Here is a 23,721-nt window from a genome sequence, read left to right as displayed (position 1 = left end):
TTGAAACCCCAAAAAGTATTGCCAGTCGACAACAAAGTCGTTGCAACAATAATCTGGCAGAAAGCTTAAATCAATTTTATTTTTGTTACTCAAGTTCAAAGGAATCCCTCTAAATGATTTGTTTGGAAAAGAAAAAAATAAATTTTTTTTATTCTTTTTTTACACAAAAAACAATTTAAGCTTCCACCAGATATTTTAATTTTTTCCAAAGGCATGTTTTTCTTTTTTGTTTTGCAAAACTTCCAGTTACATTTTACCATTGGGTGGTTGGTGAGATGGTGTTCAAATTTACCCCTTCTTTTTTAACTAATTGCAAGTTATGGAATATGCCATGTAGGATTACTATTTGTTTGTATTTGTAAGTAATAATGGTAGTTTGAATAAGGAATTTGTTAAAAACAAATATCAATATTCCATAACTCCATTTCGGTTCTATTGTAATGCTGTTCTAGATTTGCTGTGGTTATGAATTTCTTGTTCTTCTTCTTTTCTAAAAAAAATCAAAACATACCCCTGTAACTTGGCTTAGAAAAAATATGAAAATTGATTTTTGTTTAGCTGGAAATTTTCAAAAACACTTTTTTTTGGTTGGCAAAAATTTTGAAGTTTTTGCATTCTGTTGTTTTTAAACGACGCAAAATTCAAGTTCTTCGATTTTGTTTTGTTAGGCGCATCTGCTACAATTCTTCTCTCGGCTTTACACAAACACACAAAATCCTCACCAGATATCCTTTGAAATCCTTAAGAATTTTTCCTGTTGTTTGAAATCAAGCTAAGCTATAGCAGCAGCAGCTTCTTACATGGTACATAATTTTGTTTTGATATAAAATCGACAAGGGTTTTAAATGTTGCTGTTGTTGGCGGCGTTTGGTTGGTTGGTTGTTGCTGTTGTTCTTGCCCATTACCGATTCTATTTTATGTTTTGCATGGTTGATGTTGTTGTTTGGTATTTGTTGTTGGTTTGTTTTTTTTGTTTGATTTGATAATTTTGTTGTTGTTTGATTTTGGGGATAGGAGACGACGCGACGACATTTTGTTTTTCCTCCCACAAATTCATAAACGTTCACGTTGACATTTGTTTTTTATTTGTTGTTGTTGTTTGTTGTTGTGTTGTATGTTTATACTCGATACGACAGCTATAGGGCGACGACGAAGACGACAACGGCGCATTTCTTCCATGCAGGTGTTATTCCTGCGTCGTTAATTGAATTCATTTTTTATTGGCCTTAAATTTCGCATAGAAATTTGCAATTTGATCATGACGCACTGGTATCGAATCCAGAATTCCAGTAAAACTGAAATTATTTTGATTACGTTGCTTTTCATGCAAGTAATCGCCTGATAAATAGGTAACGACATTCGGTTGAAATTCGGTGGCATTGGGATCGGAATGATTGGCAACCAAATGATTACAAAATTGGGCAATTTGTAAAAAGACCGAACCATCGCGATCTGAAAATGATAAAGAAGTAGAATTTTATAATTAAAATCGTTTTCCCCAGAATGTTTTGTAAAATAAATTCTTACCCAATTTCCTTGGTATTTTAATCAAAGACAGTGTCAAATTTTCATTATCCCGTTGGGCACGCATATGGCGATTGCCATGTTTGAATTCTTGCTCCAGCCAGCGTATGACATTGCGGGCATTCTCACTGCGTTTCTTAAGGTCATCCAATTCGTTAAAAACTAAAAAGTAGAAATTAAAATAATAAGAAAATATATTACAACAAAGTGAGCACTTTAAAGTTCCGCAACTGTGAACAATTGGGAAATTGTCTAAAATTTCAAAACAAATATGAATTAAAGAGCTATTTGAGTGTTCGCACCGCCCTCTGAAAAAAATCTTTGCCAGCGGACAAGTATTGATGCACCATTTACATCAAATCGGACGAAACTATATATGGTACCTATATCCAAATCTGAACCGAATTCAACGGAACTTACACACGTCTAGCTGTACTTAATGCACTGTGAAGTTTGTTGCATCTGTGGGAGGTATATCTAAATCTGAATCGATTTTCTCTAATTTCAAAATGGTTCGTCCTTGAGCTGTGCCAAATTTCATCTCATTCGGATTATAATTGTGAGATAGACGAAGTTTAGAAACAGTGAAAAAAAAACTTAGCCATGTCAAAGTTTTTAAAAAGCTAAGGATCAGCTTAGCTGATCCTAGACTATCAATATTTATCAAACTGTCGGTGTCATCTGCTAATTAGCAATGGATATCGGCAGAGTAAATGTTCAATTGTTTCCAGCTCTACCTCATCCTCACATGTCTCCATTAATGCCCCCCTTTGGAAGTGAGAGATCTATTCAGGTTCCATTGACCATCTGCTGCCGACTACCTCACAGTAGCACATACGGATTTTGCCAAAATAGTAGCCAAAAGGAGGTTGTACAGATCCCTCAATCGGTAGATTGGACGACTGTGAACCCTTCGAGCAAGCACATCGGCTATCTCATTCCCTTCTATGTTACTGTGTCCTGGAACCCAACATAATTTAACTATCTGTCGTGTATCAAGTAGAGCATCCTTGAAGTCACGAACCGCTTTTGAATTAATAGTACGCGTGCTTCCGCCTTCGGGGAACAGAGCTAAATGCTAACGGACGCGTCCACAGGTTGCGGATTGTGGGAAGCCCAATACTATTCATTTGGTAATTGTGAATAACAAATTAACAGTAGCGGACAATCAGCGGGCTCATCAGCGCCTGAGCTGACGAGGCGAGAATGGCGCTCCTAAATAACCATCACAAATGTCTGGGTCACTGACCCCCCTAACGCTAGGGTGTCATGCGACCTCGTGCCCATCAGCGTTCTTTGGTTTGCAGTCAGGGTACCGACTGGGCGCCTCAACAAGTTTATTCAGGCTTAGTTTCCAAGTCCTTGTCATGGTAAGGGGCTATGCCATGGTTGACCTCAATTGCTAACTAAAAGCACTTTCTATGGAGCAGATTCACTTTTGTACCTATTGAATTGTTCTCTATAAACGTCTCAATCTATACTAAGTTTCGTCTTACTGGCTTTAGTATAAAATTTCCTAGCAATCTTCCTCAAGGATGCCAGGTTTTAAGACCACCATACCGGCTGAGATTTCCTCCCAGGGTATGCCAAAGGCCAATAAACCTTATAGCTCCTCAAAAGAGTTCCCGTGACATAGTTCACAGCTTTCTCAGCATCTTCAATCGTTCTGAGGTCTATGCGACCAAGTTTTGTGAATACTGTTTTAGCTTTATTTTATCCCAGTTCGTCTTCCGAGGGTTACTATAAGGCATGACATCGCCTTTCACACTATTTACGAACGTTGCTGTATTACCCCTATTACATATCCGAATTATCTGCACTTACCAGCATTGGGAATAAGCACTATAAACTTCTTGCTTTTAACTAGATTTTTAACAATGCCATTGTATTCGGTCAAGGCCTTGGCGTCCACCACCAAAAATGGAGTCATGATCATGTTCATGGGGTTTTTGCGGAGCTAAAAGAAATAAAATCAAACAATATTTATTTGATACAAGATTATCTCATCTTCTCTACATACCTCCTCCTCCAATGTTTCCACTTCATTCTTCAACCACAATTTGCCCATAATTTCACATTTCTTTGACATGGCCTCCGAACGTTCTTCATCGGCGCCACTGCTTGATTGGATCTTTTCACAAATTGCACTATTTGTGGTAGTCGATGCTGAGGTACCGCCACCACCACCAGCAGTAGCATTATTGCTATTTGATTTCTCGGCATTACGATTGCGTAGATAACCTTTACGTGGCATACGTTTACATTCCTCCACGGTGTCTTTCTCTTCATTGCTGGTATAACTTTTACGTACAATACCATTTTTACGATCCGAATAACGACGGGTGCGACCTTCGGTACGTTTGCGGGCAGCATTCTTTGCAGTACGTCTTTCACGACGACGCGACGAAGATTTCTTCTCTTCACGCTTCTTTTTGGTGTTCTCGGTAAAGCGGCGAGCCTTAACACAGAAACGATAATTGAATTTCTTTTGTTTGCAGATGAAGAAACCGAAATCGACCATTTTGAAAATGCGCAAAATACACTCTTCTTCAGCGGTGACTTTCTCACGTATGGTTGTTTCCCAATCCAAAGTGATTTGTGTCGATTGGAAAATATCGAAACTTTTAAAAACAAAATCCTCGGAGAGGGGGACATTTGCACGTACATCGAATAGATCACACAACGATTGACGAACATTGGGCGTCGTGAGAAACTCTCGCTCAAAGAATACTTTACGTGTAAAGATATCAATGTTACAATAATTTAATAATTTCATTATTTTATGTATAAACTCGGGATTCGAATGATAACAGCCGAATAGAATTTCATGATTAATACGCAACCAATCGAAAAGGATTTTCAGAGCTCTTATTGTCGGCTCATTGCGTGCAAAATCGACCACAGTATTGGGATTAATTTTGGTATACTTATTACGATAGACCATTTTCTTGGGTGGTTCTCCACCGGTTTCGCCCGCAGGTTTTATTTCGTCATTGGCTTGTTTGCCTGAGTTATTTTTTGGGGTATCATCATGTTGATCACAATTGGTGAAATTCAATGCAGCATTATTTGAATTTAATTGAAGAATTTCAAAACTTTTCAACAGCTCTTCGGAGTCGATATCTTGTGAGCTGGTACGGGCAGCCGTTGATGCTGTTAAATGTGCCAATTTTTCTTGTTCCTGATCGGGGTAGATGATATTTTCCTCCTCGATAACAATGTCCTCATTATCCGAGAAGTTTGGACCAGCACTGCCATTGGTATAAACACTTTCCTTGGAGCCATGACGGGAGTTATTGCACAAATTATTATGTTTATGTTTGCTGCTGGACTCCACATCTAAAAAATATACAAAAAGAAAAATTGTTAGACGAAGCTTCAAAAGAAAATATTGAATTTATTTTAAACCTACCTTCAACACCCTGTTCCGCTTCCACCTCTGGTTCAGGTTCAGCTGCCTCAATATCACTAAAATCAGTATCAAAATTCGAACTCAAATCGGTGTAGTCTTCCTCATCTGTGGAGAAGTCGGTATCCATATCGGATTCTGTATCATAACAGGAACTATCATCCGATTGGGCAATTTTACGGCGACGTCGTCTTAATTTCATACCACGCTTCTTACTCTTACACGATAGTGGTGTTTTTAAATCACTTTCTTTGGCCTCATCTGAGGAACGTGTCGAATTTGGTTCACCGTCATTTTTATTATCATCCTTAGAGGTCTTATTGGTATCCTGAGTATTTTTACAAATATAATCATCATGGGAACGCTGTGATTCTCTCGAATCGGAGGAGAAATCTTTTTGCGAGAGTTGCTGATTTTGTTTCTTCTCCTTGCGTTCTGCCTCACCAATTGTGGATAACCAATTTTTATATTCATTACGTGATTTACGTACCATCATATCGAATTCTTCGAATTTCTTTGCGTACATGGCATGGAATTGTTCATTTTCAGAAGTTTTCGCCAATATGGTCTGTTCCAAGCTTACAATACAGGCATCCATAAGGTCGGAGCATACGGCCACCAAGAAGGCATTCAGGGAATATACCTTCTGGGAATTTATCATCTTCAGCTTGGAGAGGCAAAAGAATAGAATCGATACAATTTTAAAGATACTCGAATCATTGACATTGAAAGTTTTCGAACACAAAATTTTGCGCAAATCGACCAAAACACAATGACACAGGGAATTGAAATCTGGTACTTCTTTATCGAAAAAGAATATATCCACAATTAAATAGAAACGAGCATAGAAATCCTGCAGACTAAATTCAATTTTATCCGGATCCATTTTTGTCAAATAATCAGCGTGGGCAGCAAATAGCTTGCAAACATTATTTTCGCTTAGCTCAAAGGGTATCAGGCTGACCAATGAGTACAGATAATGATAAATTGAATCCAAGTCATAATTCTGGCCATAATACAATGTACCTAATTGATTTTGGGCCATACCAATGGCGGGATTAAGTTTGAATGCCTCAAAATAATATTTCGCCGCCAATTGTTTGGTAATTTTCAATTTCGTATCAATACGGAAATCTAAAAAGTAACGATGTAAATCACCCAAACTTAGCAATGACGAGTGGATGCTATCCAAGGCAAATGATATGGCATCTAAACTCTTATCAACCGCATAATTATTAATATCGTCGACATCCAAACAACAACCATCACCTTTGGCTTGTTTTTCTTTATCCTTGATCTCCTTCAAATAGGCATCACTGATGATGGTAAAATCGATTAGGTATTTCAAATCTAAGTCATAGATTTCTTCCATCTTGGCGGCGATACGTTTATAATTTAAAATACCAGCACAAAGGAATCTCTCAATTTTCTGTATATTCTCCTGGGCTCCCGGCTGAGATTGATCCTTAAGCTCTTTGGCCCAATTCTTCTTGACAAAAGCTATGAATTCATAATAACCTTTACGCCACATTATTTCACGTGCCCTCTTGCCCACCGACTGATAATCCTTAAAGATAATCTGTATGCATAGCTGTACAATTTGCGCCCGCTTTTGTTCCAAATCATTTTGGAAAAGTTGAGATATACCGGAAATCTGTTTCTTTTCCTCGTCCAATTGTTTGACCACAACATAGAGTTGCCTAGAAAAACAAAAACAGAACAGTTAATTAATATGGAAAAGGAACTAACAGATAACGAAAATCTTTCCATTACGATTTAGAATTTGAAAACTTTTAATGGAAATTGGTAGGATTATTTAATTTACTTACTGATATAGTTTCTTAACTTCGGCATTTACTTCACTATGTGAACCCTGTGTCGTATCGCCACCAACACGTTGCAATTTATTGTTATTCCTGCCATTGTTACGACCACCATTACTCATACCTCCAATACTATCTCCGGAGGAGTTGGAACCTCCGGAACTCAAAACCGAGTCCATTTTCCAAGAAGATGTTAAATTTTTATATCTGCAAAAGTAATTATAAAATATATTAATTACTTGTTATGAAAAAGCAACCCAAAAGAAAACAAGGAGGTGCATTTTGAAAAACTTCTGGTATCAAATAGTGGCGGGAAAGACGATACCCAAGAACCAATGGCGACGTGAGAATAGCAATCAATTGGCTAAAGATTAATAAAGCAGCAGGTGCCGGGGGTTACCAGTTGAACTATTCAAGACCGGTAGTCAAATGCTGGTCAGGAGCAAGCATCAGCTGATTAGTACAGTTGGTTAGAGGAATGCAAGCCCAATGATTGGAACCTCAGCAACCTGTGTCTCGTGCACAAAATGGAGGCAAGACAACTCCATTAAAACTATAGAGGTATGAATCTCCTTCCCATCACATATAAAGTGCTATCCAAAGATAGTGAACGACTGAAGCCAATGGTCAATGGCATTATTGGACCATACCAATGCGGCTTCAGGCCTGGCAAATCCACCATAAACCAGATTTTCACTCTGCGCCAAATCCTGGAAAAGACCCACGAGAAACACATCAACACATACCACCTATTTGTCGACTATAAAGCCGCATTGACACCCCTATTCGTTCAGAGGTGTTTAAAGCCATGTCTACGGTTTGTCGTGTGATCTTTTTAACATCCTGCTGGATATGGTTTTACGAATCGCAAAGGTGAACAGAAATAGCACTCTGTACACCAAACAACACATGTTACTCGCCTACGACGATGACATCGATATAATGGGTCGAACATTGCGAGCGGTAACAGCCACCTTTGAACAAATTGAAAAGGAGTCTGCCAAAGTGGGTCTGGCTGTAAATGGCGAGAAGACCAAGCTTATGGTATCATCGCGCAAGATGTCCAGTAGACTCGGACCAACAGTGGAACATGAGAACTACAGCTTCGAGGTAGTTAAAGATTTTATATACTTTGGTACCGCCATAAATAAAACGAATGGCATCAGTTTTGAATTTCGGAGAAGGATTGTGATGGCGGACATCGACATAGTCAGTCGTATTGAACTGCAGCGACTACGGTGGCTAGGCCATGTTGTGCGAATGAATGAGAATGTCCCAGCTCAAAAGGGATATAAAATCGAGCCTACTGATTGTTCCCGTAAAAGTGGAAGGTCACGAATTAGGTCGAAAGACCAAGTAGAAAACAACATGTTGGAACGTGGTCTTCCAAATTGGTGGAGATACGCACAAAACCAACGCGCTTGGAAATCTTTTTTAACGTCATATAAGGCTACATATGTAAGAACATCTTCAGGGGATATGCTACTCGCAAATTAATAAATAATAATAAATAGGAAATTTTATGGCGACTATTTTCGATCTATTGTGGATACCGCCTTCGAAATGCTTTAGTAAAAACAGACTTTCGAAGGCAGGTCTTTCTCTAAAACAAAATAATGCCAAAAGTAGTAAATAAAAATTGTCACAAAAATCAACTTGTTTCTGTTCATCCGCATAGTAGCTATAAAATAATTACATTTGATTCAAGCCAATTAACAGAATTCCGTCAGTTGTAAAAATTTATTAATCCTTGGGCAATGTGAAATATAAAACAAATAAATAGATAAATCTCTAAATATTCTCTGTAAATATGTATAACTCGTCTATCCGAGTACATACATACATACGTAAAAAAACCCCTCTTGGATATGTCAACTTTACCGGTCTATGTTCTTCAGGAATAAATATAGAATGCAAATGTTACAATTTTCACACAATAGTTTGGGTACATTTTTTCTTTCGAATTTCAGCAATAGTAATATGACGACAATCAGACTAGATAGGGATAGCTCGAGACCCTAAGTAGTCTCCGCCGTCTACCCGTATGAGTACAGATTGGGACGTTTACAGAATTCAATAGGTACAAAAGTGAAATCAAGCTAGGTAAATGTGAGTCTTAGGTTTGTTATAGCGAGTCAATCGAAGGAATAAACGACTTTAGTAGTAGATTTAGTAAAATAAATAATATCTAACGATCCAAAATCTAAGCGAAGCAACGGATCGTGGACAAACTCTGGCAGAGAGACTCTTCCTGGTTGTAAGAACAATAACGCCGAAATTGGGTGGAGTTACTTTAGCCCTGTCTTTAGAAGCAAAATACCTTGGTACAGTCCTTCACCACAAACTAATGTAGAAAATGAATGTAGAGAAATGCACTAAGAAAGGTTTTATAGCGCTCTACTACTGCAAGATCTCTCTATAGGTAAGAGTTGAGGACTAAAACCTAAGATCATATACTGGCTGTATATAACGGTTGTACTCCCCATTCTTACATATGGCTGGCTTGTATGGTGGCAAGGGGTCAAGAAGCATACAATGCGGCCAAAATAAATTACAGCGATCGGCGTCGATCCTGATTACTGGACCGTTAAGAGGCACACCACAGGCAGCTTTGAATGCAATCCTGAATATCCAACCCCTGGATTTTCTGGTTAAATTCCAGGCTTCAAAATGTGCCATGAGGCTCCGTTAAACGTATGCCTGGAAGTCGCTGAATTTTAGTCATGCTATTATCCTAAACACAACGTCAGTTTGTGACCTTCTAGAGAGGAGCACTCACATCAGTGACTAAACTTCATCTCATAACGACATATAAACATAACGATCTTTGCAGCGTTTTGCAGGCACAAATCCTGGCAATCACGAAAGCTGCTGAGGTAGTCAAAACACTTACTGCCGACAACATAGGACCGGTGACTATATATGTTGATAGTAAGGCGGGCTTTAATGCACTTAAGTCGTGTACTTTGAGTTAATAGTAAACGACTTAAGTGCAGCGGTTCGTGAGTGCTAGGATACTATTTGTCATATACGACAGATAGTTAAATAGAATGGAATGAAATAGCCGATGAGCTTGCTCGAGGGAGTCCCAGCCATCCAATCTACCGATTGAAGGATTTGTACAACCCCCTATGGGCTACTTTATCCGTATGAGCTACTGCGCGGTATTCGGCAACAGATGGTCAACAAAAGCCGTCTGGCCAGAAATCTCTCGCCGTTGAACTTCTTCGCTGCTGTCTCATTGTAAGATGGAAATAAAAATCATTGTGGGGATCATAACGGGTCACTGCAGGATTAAATCACTCACTTCCAAATGGGACATTAACGAGCTGGAAACAATTGAACATATACTATGTAGGTGTCCATCGGTAATTAACAAAAATCACAGACAGTTTGGTAAATATGAAATTGAGAATATAGCATTGTTCTCTGGAATAAATCCCAAGCAGTTCATAATCTTTGTTAATAGTTTGACATTGCAAAAATAAATAACTTTTCTACGCTGTTTTAAACATCGTATATCTCGGTAAATGACAGCCGTACATCCATTAACCTAACCTTAGGTCTATTTATTCCGCAAATCGTTATGAAATGAAACATTTTTGTTCAAATCTCTTTTTCGCCATGTAAAATTTGGTAATGCTTGGGTCATAATTGTGGCCTCTGTAGGGGTCAGAAAAATTTACAAAATAACTGTGTTTGGTCAATTTGATCAACTAAATATTAACGGATCGTTAACAAAAAACAATAGGGGTCTTCTTTGGTCCAAATAGATGGATAGACGAGCGGACAGACACACATATATAGATCAACACAGCTAGTTGAGCTATGACGATCGGTATACTAAAAGGTCTGGGACCAATATTTTGCGGCTTTAAATATTCTTGGGGCCACACAAAGGTATAATAACATGATAATATATTTGTGTAGGATATAAACAATTAAATTTGCCCTAACAATTTATAATCTCGTCTAAAATGTTGTATGTTTTTGACTGTGTGGTAAACAATTTGTGGTGGCCGAGCACGTCGAATTTTAGATAACACTTTTCACGAAAATATATATGTATTTTTTTTTTAAATCGGGGAGGCACATATTGCCGCAGATCAATGCCTCTGAGGAACTGAAATTTCACAACAGAATAAAATATGAAATCAAATATAAGTAACAAATTTGAAAATTAAATATTTACTTGTTGGGAATCAACGACTAAAATTTAGGCCACGCTTCAAAGTTCACAACAATGCAGTTAGTCGCACACAAAAAGTCTGTCCAGTATTATATATGCATAATTACAAATTACATTATATTTTTTGTTGTATTCTCGAGATTATTTTTGGATGTTCTGATTAATGCAAACGCATGTATATTATCTTCTTAAAAAAATATTTTTTTTTTTTTTTTTTTGAAAACAATTGACAATTGTTGAATTTCTTTTGTTTTGTTTACAAATGAAATGCTGTGTACAAACGAGAGAGAAAGAGAGAGGGAATGATAAAGCGCGCAAAGGCAGGCATCATTTGGATGTAATGCAAGACATAAATAGGTGGCTGATAAAAAAATAACAATGATTTCAGAAAAAGTACTATAATCCATATAGAATATTAGACGCTAATCCTGGTATATGGAATCTCCAAGTAACAACGCAGTTGTTTACTAGATTTCAATATTTGACCGAAACAAGTACAAAGCACACATTGAACCGTACTTTGGACTCAAATGAGTACAGGCAACAATATATTGATTTTAAAGAAGCCACTGGTGTTTTTGGCTTCCAGCATTTTAAAACAACTGAAGAATTTCAGCTGTTTTTAATATTCCATATTTTTACCTACACCAAATCAGGGTTGCATTAATTCGAGATAAATCGCTGATTTCAATGGAATTTCGTGGATTAACAAACAAGCTATGAAGCTGCCAGCTACTAGGGAAACGGACAACAACAACAATCAACAGCTACAAGAATAAATATAACAAAAATTATTAATTTCAAAATGTTTTCAATGACTTTCAAATTTTGTTGTTTTTAAATACCACCACAGCCGAATGTAAAGACAATCGTCAAGACAGATTTCTTGTATATTTTTGCTCAAGTTGAATAATCAATAATATATGTCACACACAGCATTCACAATTGTTTTTGTTGTATATTCATCCACATATATGTATATACATATATTAACTTTTAACTGTTTTCATTTTCGTTGATCTTTGTATTACTCATATACGTATATATGTACATATGTAGATTATGATATTTTGCAATAAAGAAGCAACTTTTTTAACACGTCTATTTCACAAATAAAAGCGATGTTGTTCCCCTCACGTTCCACTGGAGGACAAACGAACGGAAGGATGGTGTGATATATATGTATTTTGTTTTCTAGTTATTAACACTATTTTTTTTCACTACACACCTTTAATTTTAATTGCCGTCACTTGTTGTTATGATTTTTCGTTCGTTATATTATTTTCTTTCGTTTATTATTAGTTTTTTAAGAAGTTTTTCAATGGAAAAAACCAGCTGCGTTTTTTTTCTTTATTGCGTCTGCTATTTTTCAGGTTTTTATGATAGGTATATGGAGGTCGACTTTTGACAAGCAAATACAGTGTTGCTTAAAAATGTACTTAACAGAGTTGTTAGCGGCAATATGTTTATGGCACACAAAATGCATTGCTGTACGGCGTAACGTATGTGTCAACGTATATGTTGCAGGTAATTGTGTATTTGTTTATTCTGATAATATAAGAGTATTACATTAAGTTAGGATACATATGAAAAAAAGTATAAATACAACAACAATTTGCCGGTTCATTTTAATTGTAGTTGCAGCGGAAGTGCGATCTATTACAATATGTATAAATATCTATCTTGTATTAGGACGTGTAACATATTTTTGAAGTGCAATATAGGAGCGTTTAGACTGTGCCTTCTAAATCAACACGTTTTTAACCATTATTGCCAGTGTAAATGTTGTGGTATATTGTCCAAAAAATTTAAATTGAATTATTGTGGGAAAAGTTTGTCTTAACTATTTTTTTCAATAATTTGATTAAAATATTCTTTCAATCCGACAACACATACATTTTTTGTTCATGATCATAATACCAATTTTTTCCGAAGGGCCTTAAATCACATTTTTCCGAATTCTCTAACGTTTTTCGATTATTTTCCGAGTACTCACATACACATACTCAAAAAGGCAATTTAATTGTGTGTATTTTGCTTACAACAAAACAAATTTTCGATATAGTCCGAGTGATCTGCACATATTCTAAAAGGAAATTTTTGGTAAAAATTTAAACGAAATGTTTGTTTGTTTTGAATCTACAATTTGAAAATGTGATTTGAAAAAAAAAAAAATATTGAAAAAATTTATAACAATAAACCATAATGAAAAGGAAGAACTACACTGTCCAAAAACTTTTCATCATCTGAAATCCCGAAATTTGAAATCCCGCAATAACCTTCAGAATAATGACAATCAGGGGGAATAGAAGCTCCATTCCTATTGTTCAAATGCCGCCTTCTAATAGTCAAGGAAAATAAAAAATAAAGTGGATTATTAATAGTACGTTTACATTATAACGTAAATGCCGCTTAAGAAAAACAAAATTCCTTGTAAATCATTTTTTTTCAAAACATCAGAATATTCAGATTATTTTCAGAATTTCGATTCAAACTTCAGAATTTCGATTCAAACATATTTTCGAAATAAACACCTGATATTTCTGAATTTCGGATCAAAAATCCGACAAATTTCCTAATTTCGAATTAAACACCAGATAATTTTCCGATATTTAGATCAAACGTCCGATTTTTATAATTTCTGAAGAAGTATCAGTAAATGTTACTACATATTTTCTGCTTATTTTCGAATGGATAGATCATATGTATAAAATCCTCAAAATACTACAATTTTAAGGGCAATTGTGGATACCTTTATATGGAGAGATTTGCTATTCAATAAGAACTCAAATTACTAAATTGCAAACAATTCGGTTGACAAATACGTTCAAAGCCCCAAAATACGGGGCTAACCGTAAAAATTACATATATTTATAATTTCTCGTGCAGATAGTTGCTATCCAATAAGAACTGAAAGTACTAAAGTACAGTCAATTCAGTATCGTAATATAGAGGCTAAAAGAAAAAATGTACCGATATTTATTTTTTTTTTGTAGAGAGTTTTGGTACCCAATAGGAACCCATTGTACCAAATTACAGCGAATTCGGTTGAAAAACGCCTTTACGAACTTAACCTGTCTGCAGACAAAAGACAACTCTATGCAAAATTTCGGCGATCTATCACAATTCGTTTAGAGACTAAAGTGATTGCAACAGATGGCGCACATTTTTTCTTCGTCATAGAATTTTACGCTGATCAAGAATATATATACTTTATGGGGTCGCAAATGATTATTTCGATGAGTTACAAACGGAAAAACAAACTTAATATATCCTCCATACTATGGTGGGTGTATAAATAAGGTGAAACGTCGTTATTGACGGCCTCGCCAATCTTTTTATACCCTCCAGCAAAATAAATACAGCAAAATTTCTTCAACATTTATTGAACAAAACATTTGAAGATTTTATAGATGCCGTGTAAATAGGCATCAAAATTTGCAGCTCTACACTTTTCAGATACTGTGAGAAGTCGTGGATCAGGAGGTACAGAATCAAACTTCAAGACCTTATCAAGTTCAGCTTTTGAATATTGGGATAAGGTTAAAGACCAGTTTCTGAATTTGGAATCCCACTGTTCAATTACAAGTTCTACTCCAGCAAAGCGTAGAAAAGTACAAGAAGTAAATGGTATCGACAGCCAACGTTCAGAACATGGCCAATTTCTATCGCAGAAAGTATCTCAATGAAAAGAAGACATAAGTTGGCAGAAGAGCTATGGAGAGTATGTTGGGCAGCAGCTTTTTCCATATTAAGAATCAAATGCTCGCATATGAATTTGAAATGAATGGTACTCAAATAATATTTGATACAATTTTTTATTATCAGGCTGAGAACTATATTAAATAATGTCATCGAGTCATTTGAAGCAGAGGAAACAATTAACTTAATGTTTTTTTTTTTTACTTTATTGTAATATTTTATATGTGAACTGAATGTGGTTTTTAATTTAAAGTTGTCAAATAAATGAATTGACTTTTTTCTTTTTTTTAATTGGATATTTTAATAGATATGCTTGTATTGCCATGAAACTTCTCCTTCATTTGAAAAATATTCCGTGAATTCTTGTCGAATAAGCTTGGATGTTTCGCTTTGGCGCCTTTGGTTGCACAATGGTTGTACCGAAGATAACATATTCTCAGGTCGCACTTCTTCACGCCATCGTCCATCTCGGACACTCTGCCCTTTGCACCATCGTCGATGTAAACAAAATTGTACTTTGCGTCCACAAGAGGCATTAACCCAATGATATTTTTCTTTTATAATTGAAATATGCGCTTACACAGTGCGCTGGTACTATATTCAAAATTCCAAGTTTTATTTATAATTTGGGAAATACCGTCCTATTCCTCCTCTGTTGCTGGCATCTGCATAAATATATATTGTTTTTAATTGGTCTGTTCCAGTACTTTTTAATAGTAAATCTAGTAAAAGGAAAACATTTCAAAATTGCTCTCAGAGTACAAAATACTTTGAAAAGTTCGGGAACGCAAATCTAGTAAATATGCCAAAAATAGGTGGCAATACTTCAAAATCAACACAACAGCCAATCAGAAGTAGGCATTCCTGTTTACCATTTTTACTCGACCAAATTTCTACAGTAAAAAGTTTTCAAAGAGAAAGCCATTTTGTTTTGCGCTCTCTTAAATTTGAATCAATGTTTTACCAGTTTTGTGGGTTGAGGAACGGTTTTCGAGTAAAAAGTTGGAAAACATGTAAAATGAGTAGATTCTTTTAGGTTCTGGAACGGAACTAATATGTTTTTATGTAATAAATTCCGGTTTACCTTTAAAAATTTATCTTTTAATACTTTATTTAAAGCAGTGCAGACTTTAGGTACTATATTGCATATCGATCATATCGAGCGTTCTCCGGAGCATATTATTATTGTCCTTTTCTATTAATGGAGTGACTAGTTCAAGCAAATAATCGGAATCTTCGGGTGACATTCGTAAAAAGTTTTTGTATAGCTCGGGATCATTCCGTTTCAATCGTTCTCTAAAAGAAACATACACACCATCACCTTCCAAATGAAATGGCCGAACCCATTGTTGCTTTTGTTTTCTTCTTTTTTTCCATTGTTATCAGCTACTTCTTCCTCTAATATTAAATATGCTGATAATATGACGACCGTGTCGTCGTCCATAGTTATTAATACTAAACTATTTCTCAAAATAATCAAAACAGAAGTTCAAAGTTAATATTTTCAATAAAAAAATTACCAATAGTGTAAATTAGCTTCAAAACATTTTTATCAAACTTTGATCAAAATATTTTGATATATATTGAAAGAATATTTTGATAAAATTTTTGAAACGTGTACACGTAAATTTCCAAAATTTGTCCAATCAAGTAAATTTTGCATTAGATAGCAATACTTCAAAATCAACATAAATGCCAATCAGAAGTTGGCACTCCTGTTATCATTTTGTTCGAGTAAAAAGTTTACAAAGACAACGCCATTTTGGTTTGCGCCATCAATGTTTTACCAGTTTTGTTGGTTCAGGAATGGTTTTTGAGTAAAAAGTTGCAAAACTTGTAAAATTAGTAGATTCTTTTAGGTTCTGGAACGGAACTTTTATGGTGAATATTTCGAAAACAACGATACAACATCTAGAAAAGGCATCTTGGCTACTTTGTAATTTTTTTTAAAGTTATTTCCATGGTACTATTATAAAAGACAGAGTATATTTTGTCAACAAAGAAAAAATACAACTCTACGTTATGGCCTATAATGTCAAAATAAGTAAAAACAAATGTAGCAAGTCGTTCTGTTTACTGAAAACGGGAAATATGAATGGCATGTCATGTTTTCTTTTAAAAATTGAGTTGGGAATGTGATTTTAACTTAAACACATGCGAGGATTTGTAACATGTCTTTTTATGCACTGCAATAAATGTTAATTTATTATAAAAGTTGAATTTGAGTTTTGACATACTGCTTTATTCTTTTACAATGACCAATGCCATTATTAAAATTATATTAATTTATATAACATAGTTATTTTCATAAATTTCTTTATAAAAAAGAGGTATTAATATTATATTGCTTGTCTTGGGTGTAAAGTAATATAAAATAATTTTTAATTATTTTTTTTTCATTCTCAATACTAGATCTAAAATAAAGGAACATTAACTACGTTGTAACTTCTTTTAATTATTAAATAACATTTATAAATTTCTCAAAATGAACTAATGTTAACTCCATAACAACGACGCACAACCACTTGTCAATGCCAACTGAACACAGCTCGCCGCCGGCAATTAATGACAAACGCAATACAACACTGTATAATCTATTACAAACAACATGTGACGTTTGTGTGACACGAGCTATCGCGTTTCTTTTTTGCTTCCTTTCCTTCTCTGTTTTTACTCAAGATGGGTGAGTGCGGTTTTTTCGACAAAGTGAAATATATTCAAGAAAATCTTAAAACATCCATAAATAAATTGAATTAAATCCAATAAATTGTGTTACAAATGTGAAGCTAAAAATGTGCCAAATTATATTTATGGAAACTTGACAAAATTAATGCGAAATATTTGAAAATAGAAATGAAATAGTGCAAGGGGTTAGTGGCAAGCAAAAGAAAAAATTATGAAGTTGCAAGATTTTCTTGAATCGATATAGAACTTGAACTTGCTGATGGTGGTGTTACAAAAGTGCATTATTAATATGTATTCCTTTTCTGCAATTCCTTTGAACAGGTATTAGCCGCGATAGTGCTCATAAGCGCCGCGCCACTGGTGGCAAACGCAAATCCCTCCGCAAGAAGCGCAAGTTCGAGTTGGGTCGTCCTGCTGCCAACACTAAGGTATGTTTGTTTGTCTCTTTCCCAAAGGTGTATGGCTATTCTGGGTCTTCCATCTTCTGTGATGATAACGCGTGTCAACTGCAACCAAAGTTTAATTCCATTGGAATTTTTACTTAGCCATTGATGAATAGCGTTATTATGTTCGGACTACTGATTATGTTGATGGAGGACTATTGAGTTTGCCGACAATAATTTGTTTGAACTAATTGTTTATATACTAATTAATGATCGTTTGTTGTTTGTGTGCTTTTCTTTTAGTTGGGCGGATGCCGCATCCATCCCGTACGCACCCGCGGTGGTAACACCAAGCTCCGTGCCCTCCGTCTTGAAAACGGTAACTTTGCCTGGGCCTCTGAGGGTATTGCCCGCAAGACCCGTATCGCTGATGTTGTCTACAATGCCTCCAACAACGAATTGGTCCGTACCAAGACTTTGGTAAAGAACACCATTGTTGTCATTGATGCTACTCCCTTCCGTCAATGGTATGAATCCCATTACGTTTTGCCTTTGGGTCGCAAACGTAACCCCAAGCAACAACAAAAGGAAGATGACAACGATGTCCTCACCAAGAAGCGCAGCGAAAAGACCATGAAGAAATACTTGGAACGTCAAAAGTACGCCAAGGTTGAACAAGCTTTGGAAGATCAATTCGTTTCTGGTCGTCTCTTAGGTAAGTTGCGATATTATGTTTAGAATGGATACAATTTTTCAAGATCAAATCATCGTATTTAGTTTTTAATATATTTTAGTATTTGGATATAGAGAATGGACGCCATTTTGTTAGAAATAGGAATCATTGTAATTGAAGACACACTTTTAATGAGTCATGGATTTTAAGCTGAGTTTGAGGCTGCCTACATTCATGGGGTCTATCGATATTATGCCGGTTTTGTAAATACCGATTTGTTAGAAATTCCATTAAATGGAACTCGTTTTCTAAAAAGAGCCATGAGCTCCCCCAGTCGAGTTTCAGTCAGCATTTATGGGTCCTGAGTCTGAAATTAATATCCTAATTTCATGAAGGGCTTAGAGTTATACATATCTTTTATATTATATTTATAAGAAATTTTAAAGAATGTTTTTGCCCCATGGAACAACTTAGTCATCCAATTGTGGATTTCTCATTCATGGACTTCAGGCCTTATTTTTTTTTAATTATGAATAATTTTTAAAGAATTTTTTCCACACCATTTAGGCTTGAATTTTTAATGAATTTTTCTTCCAGACTATAGGAGCTTTTAGGCGTGGATTTTTAATAATTTTTTTTTTTTCGATACAAAAACCTTCAGGGCTTACATTAGTTAGACAGACTCTTGAGGTGTGGATTCTTAATGATTTTTTTTCTCGATACAAAAGCCTTCAGGGCTTACATTAGTTAGACCTCCTGAGGCGAGGATTCTTAATGATTTTGTTCTCCTTGCTTATAAGAGCTTCGAGGCATTGGTTTTAAACTAATTTTTCCCGCAGACCATCCGAACATTGAGGCGTCGTTTTTTAATTAATTATTAGAACCTTGTACTGTGGATTTCTGAAGCCTTCCAAAGGTTCCAGGCGTAGATTCTTATCGAGTTTTCCCCACAGATTATCAACGTCTTTGGGCTTGGATACCTGGGGCTTGAGCCATTATCAGAGCCTCTAGCCATGTCAAAGCCTTGAGCCATTATAAGAACCATGGGGTATGGATTTCTAAAGAGTTTTTCCCAACAGCCTTTCAGAGTATCCAGACGTGGATATTTATAGAGTTTTCCCCACAGATTATCAGTTTTTTTAGTCTGGGATTTTAAACAAATTTCCCCCGGACTATGTCTGGGCTTAGATTTTCAATTATTGTTTATCGAGGCGTTATTTTGAAAGAAATTTTCCCACATTCCAGCAGAGACTCTTGAGGTATGAATTTTTATCGAGATTTTACACAGATTATCAGAGCCTCAGATTTTGAACGAATTTTCCGCTAGACTATCAAAGCTTTTGGGATTAGATTTTTAATTATTGTTTTCGATATCTAGTGATTTTGAGAGAACATTTCCCATATACCAGCAGAGATTCATGGGGCGTGGGTTTTTAATATGCTTTTCCCAAAGACTGTCGTGGCGTGAATTTTAAATAAATTTTGCTGGCAAGGCCATCCAAACCATAAGACGTTGATTTTAAGTAATTTTTGCACAAATTATCAAACCCTTGAGGCGCAGATTTTTAATGAATCTTCCCCACTAACTAATAAAGCCTTTAGTCGTGGATTTTAAGAGAATTTAACTCACAAACTATTAAAGCCTTGAGGCGTAAATTTTTTGAGCATTTTTCCCACCCGTGGCATGGATTTTTGAAGCATTTTTATCACCGATTATCAGAAAATCGAAGAGTGGATTTTTAAAGTATTTTTCCCACCGACTATCGGAACCTCGAGGAGTGGTTTTTTAAAACATTTATCCCACCGATTATCCAAACCTCGATGTGTGGATTTTTAAAGCATTTTTCCCACAAATTTTTGGAACCTCAAGACGTATATTTTTAAAGGATTTTTCTCACCGATTATCAGAAAATCGAGGCGTGGATTTTTAAAGCATTTTTCTCATTGATTGTCCAAACCTCGAGGCGAGGTTTGGACTATCAAGGCTTTGAGGCGTGAATTTTTAGAACATTTTTTCCACAGACTATTATATTTTCAGATGTTAAATATATAAATAATTTTTCCCAAAGACCTTGAGACAAGGATTTTTAAATAATTTGTCCGTATAGCCTATCAGAAACTTTAGGCTTGGCTTCTTAACGCATTTGGAACAAATGCACTTTATGGACACATCTCACCTCTCGTGTTTACCATATGTAGCCCTTTAGATGCTGATTACAGCAACATACATTTTTTCGGGGGGAAATCATTACTTCCCGAGATATGGGGTTCCAAAGTTCAAAAAATACCCCCACTTATTATAAAATAAATTTAAGAATACCACTTCGAAACGTTTAAATTTTTTATAGCAGATAGTCCTTTTTGGAGCTGACCAAACTACATAAATTTAATTTTCCCAACTACAACTACTACATACAACGATTTGTTCTATAAACAAAACTATGAATCGGGTATAAGACGCTGAAAAAGTCTTCTTCAGTGTCTGACTCCTCGATCCTATCTAGTTATCAAATTTTCCAAAATGATGTTAACATCTTAAAGCGATCCCATCACCTATTATTGTTACAAGCCTGTTTTAGGTTTTGTAACAAGCCGATGGGGCATGATATTGCTTGTCATAGTTACTCTGATTGGATTTTTGAAATAATTTCATAAAAATTTACTTTATATAAAGGATTTATTAACTTATGAATTTTATTCTTTCTTTCTCGTTACAGCCTGCGTCTCATCTCGTCCCGGCCAATGCGGTCGTGCCGACGGTTACATTTTGGAAGGCAAAGAATTGGAATTCTATCTTAAGAAAATCAAGTCCAAGAAATAAACAATTTATTTGTTTTATTATTAAAACAATTATTTTTTAAAAATACAATTTTTTTAATTGTACTCTCCTTTTTTATTTTAATTGATTCAAAACAAATGTATTTAGATAGTGAGTGCAAATCAAACATGCCTCGAGGAGATGATGGTGTTATAAAAAAAGAAGAGCCTGACAAAGGAATAAAAACACAAATGGGTTACTTTATATAGTAACAAAAGAAAACAATTTTTAATATTTTTAATCAGCAATTATATTTCTAGCAGATTGGATTGGGAATAGCTTTCTAAGAATGTCCATCTTTAGAAGGGACATTTCGATTACTATACTGAGGAAACCAGCATAATTAGGAAGCCATCTATTAATTGTTCTCTTAGAGTTCTAGGGATCATGAATATATTACATAATACTCTAATTATTTAATTACAAAATGGAATATCACTATAGGCAAGAAAAGACCATCTATAAATTAATTGATCGTTTCCATGACAGCGGGGTCTCTACGATCCGAAATGACCCGAGTTTTTCTCGTCAACGTCTGTCACCTCAGTCCATTGTGTAAAAGCAATAGGGCTTCTACAACAACACAAATCATTTGATATATTTTTAAAGAGTTGTATATTCAAGGGCGGATATAATAAAATCTTAAAATCAGGACAGTGAATGCGGGGCATTATGAATTTTAGTCACTGAATAATAGTTAAAAATCATTTTTCTCAATAACTATTGGATCTTCTGGAGTCCTGGATATTTTATAATTTTTCTCAGAGGCCTTCAGACTTCAGACTTTTATTGTAGTAAATGGAAATTTACGCCCAGATATCCATACAATAATTTTGATGAAAATTTTATCCTCTTTTATTTTTAATATGAAGGTATTGTGGAACAGCAATATACAATAGGAAATACAGAGATATGGAATTAAGGTTATTTTTAAGAAACAAAAAGAACGCATTGTTGCGCTTCTTTTGAGTTTTTATTTCAGATTTTTATAGGAGAACCACATCTTGTCTTCTGGAACAACAGCAAACCTCCAACGAAAAAACATTCCCCCATTAAAAGGTAATTAAATTGTGTCAATTTTATCTCACTTTTGTGATTGAACAAATTTCAAATATGATGTTAACACTTTAAAGCGATCCCATCACCTAATTATTGTTATAAGCCTGTTTTAGGTTTTATAACAAATCGATGGGATGTGATTTTTGCTTGTCATAGTTACTCTGATTGATTCATATATACCTTGAATCGATTGTTCAATCGCAAGATATTGTGTATTTGTTTTATTTAAACAAATGAAACTTGGTATTAATTCATATTTTATTTCCTTACAGAATATCAATGATGCTTGGATTTATTGGAAATGACGGGGATGTGAAATCTAAAAAAATAAAAACATTGAAATAAAACAAATGTAGAGGAAAAACACAATAAATGATTAAAAAAGTAAATTTGTAAATATTATTTAATAGGCACTTGTTAGTAGTAAGTAGTTCTAAATTCTAATATATTCGTCTATAGATTCTATAGAATAATGCATTAGAATTGTTAAAATGTAAAGAATATAAGAAAAGGTTCTGTCTGTCTTATTGAATATATTGGACTTCAAAAATGATTTCCGAGTTATACTTTTCAATTCAACAAAAGGTTGGATGTATGTAATTTTTAGCATATTTTAAGGATTATGAAATGTGGCTTGACACTTTTTAGTAAATTGTTTATACCGCACACTATAGTACAGAGTATTATGATTTTGTGTGTTTGTTAACATTTCATATTTGCTACTATGAAAGTAGTTCGAATCTGTACACCTAATTGTCATAACGACTCCCTTCAGCTCATCTATAAAGACTTCCTTCAGCTTGTCTATAAACACTCCCTTTAGCTTGTCTATAAATACTCTCTTCAGTACGTCTTTGATAAGTCCCTTCAGCTCGTGTATTCAAGCGAATAGATAGTAATTTAATATTGTGGGTTCTAATCCAATCCAACAAACCAACAGGAATCCTAACTCCGAATTTTAAGATTCCAGTTCTATTGGTTCACCCAAAAGTTCAATTATACCAAATTCAGTACCATCTAGTAAAATTAGTACGAATTTCCAAAACAAGCTTTATCATAACATCCAATGGAAATCTTATTTCCTAATTTCAGGATTCCAGTCCTATCGATTCAACTAAATCCAAATGGTATCAAATTTAGTACGCATTAGTACCAATTTCCAAAACTTTCTACATATCTCAATCAATCCTACACCCCAACAGTTCTATCGGTTCACCCAAAATTCAAATTGTACCAAATTTAGTACTGTTTAGTACGTTTCGTATAATTAAGTACACGTTTTCAAAATCACATCCTTATATAGAGCCAACTTCTCAACATTAATTCCCATTTAAAATTTAATGATTCTAGCTCTATCGGTTCACCCAAAATTCAAATTGTACAAATCGTATCCATTTAAAATTTAATGATTCTAGCTCTATCGGTTCACCCAAAATTCAAATTGTACTACATTTAG

At 35.0% G+C, this 23,721-nt stretch overlaps 2 protein-coding genes and 1 non-coding gene across 3 annotated transcripts; 2 read left to right on the top strand and 1 right to left on the bottom strand.

Moving 5' to 3' along the window:
• Positions 1 to 1,098: 1,098 nt before the first annotated feature.
• Positions 1,099 to 12,193, bottom strand: LOC133334141 (nonsense-mediated mRNA decay factor SMG5). The gene is made up of 7 exons (XM_061542441.1): positions 12,174 to 12,193; positions 6,763 to 6,963; positions 4,937 to 6,633; positions 3,545 to 4,863; positions 3,349 to 3,481; positions 1,528 to 1,686; positions 1,099 to 1,452 (listed from the first exon to the last, which is right to left on the bottom strand). The coding sequence occupies exons 2-7, from the start codon at positions 6,933 to 6,935 to the stop codon at positions 1,211 to 1,213; spliced, it is 3,723 nt and encodes a 1,240-aa protein (XP_061398425.1). The 5' UTR covers positions 6,936 to 6,963; positions 12,174 to 12,193; the 3' UTR covers positions 1,099 to 1,210.
• Positions 12,194 to 17,235: 5,042 nt separating this feature from the next.
• LOC133334152 (small ribosomal subunit protein eS8) lies at positions 17,236 to 21,249 on the top strand. Its single transcript, XM_061542452.1, has 4 exons — positions 17,236 to 17,330; positions 17,654 to 17,760; positions 18,019 to 18,430; positions 21,106 to 21,249. The coding sequence occupies exons 1-4, from the start codon at positions 17,327 to 17,329 to the stop codon at positions 21,207 to 21,209; spliced, it is 627 nt and encodes a 208-aa protein (XP_061398436.1). The 5' UTR covers positions 17,236 to 17,326; the 3' UTR covers positions 21,210 to 21,249.
• LOC133334164 (small nucleolar RNA R442) lies at positions 20,952 to 21,020 on the top strand. The gene has a single exon (XR_009754484.1). It is a non-coding gene; the product is annotated as a small nucleolar RNA R442 (small nucleolar RNA).
• Positions 21,250 to 23,721: the final 2,472 nt, after the last annotated feature.

Source organism: Musca vetustissima, unplaced genomic scaffold, assembly GCF_032173495.1.
Source record: "Musca vetustissima isolate MV318-11 ecotype Yass unplaced genomic scaffold, APGP_CSIRO_Mvet_v1 utg7628, whole genome shotgun sequence".
In the NCBI taxonomy this organism is placed as follows: domain Eukaryota; kingdom Metazoa; phylum Arthropoda; class Insecta; order Diptera; family Muscidae; genus Musca; species Musca vetustissima.
The sequence above is the reverse complement of the archived record's forward strand: the minus strand, read 5'-3'. Positions and strand labels throughout refer to the sequence as shown.

Excerpts from the sequence above, each read along its gene's own strand:
- LOC133334152 (XM_061542452.1), top strand. Across the intron at positions 17,761-18,018 it reads GTCCTGCTGCCAACACTAAG|TTGGGCGGATGCCGCATCCA; the intron begins GTATGTTTGTTT and ends CTTTTCTTTTAG. Across the intron at positions 18,431-21,105 it reads CGTTTCTGGTCGTCTCTTAG|CCTGCGTCTCATCTCGTCCC; the intron begins GTAAGTTGCGAT and ends TTCTCGTTACAG.
- LOC133334141 (XM_061542441.1), bottom strand. The coding sequence starts at position 6,935 with ATGGACTCGGTTTTGAGTTCCGGAGGTTCCAACTCCTCCGGAGATAGT. Across the intron at positions 6,634-6,762 it reads GAAGTTAAGAAACTATATCA|GCAACTCTATGTTGTGGTCA; the intron begins GTAAGTAAATTA and ends TTGTTTTTCTAG. Across the intron at positions 4,864-4,936 it reads AGCGGAACAGGGTGTTGAAG|ATGTGGAGTCCAGCAGCAAA; the intron begins GTAGGTTTAAAA and ends TATATTTTTTAG.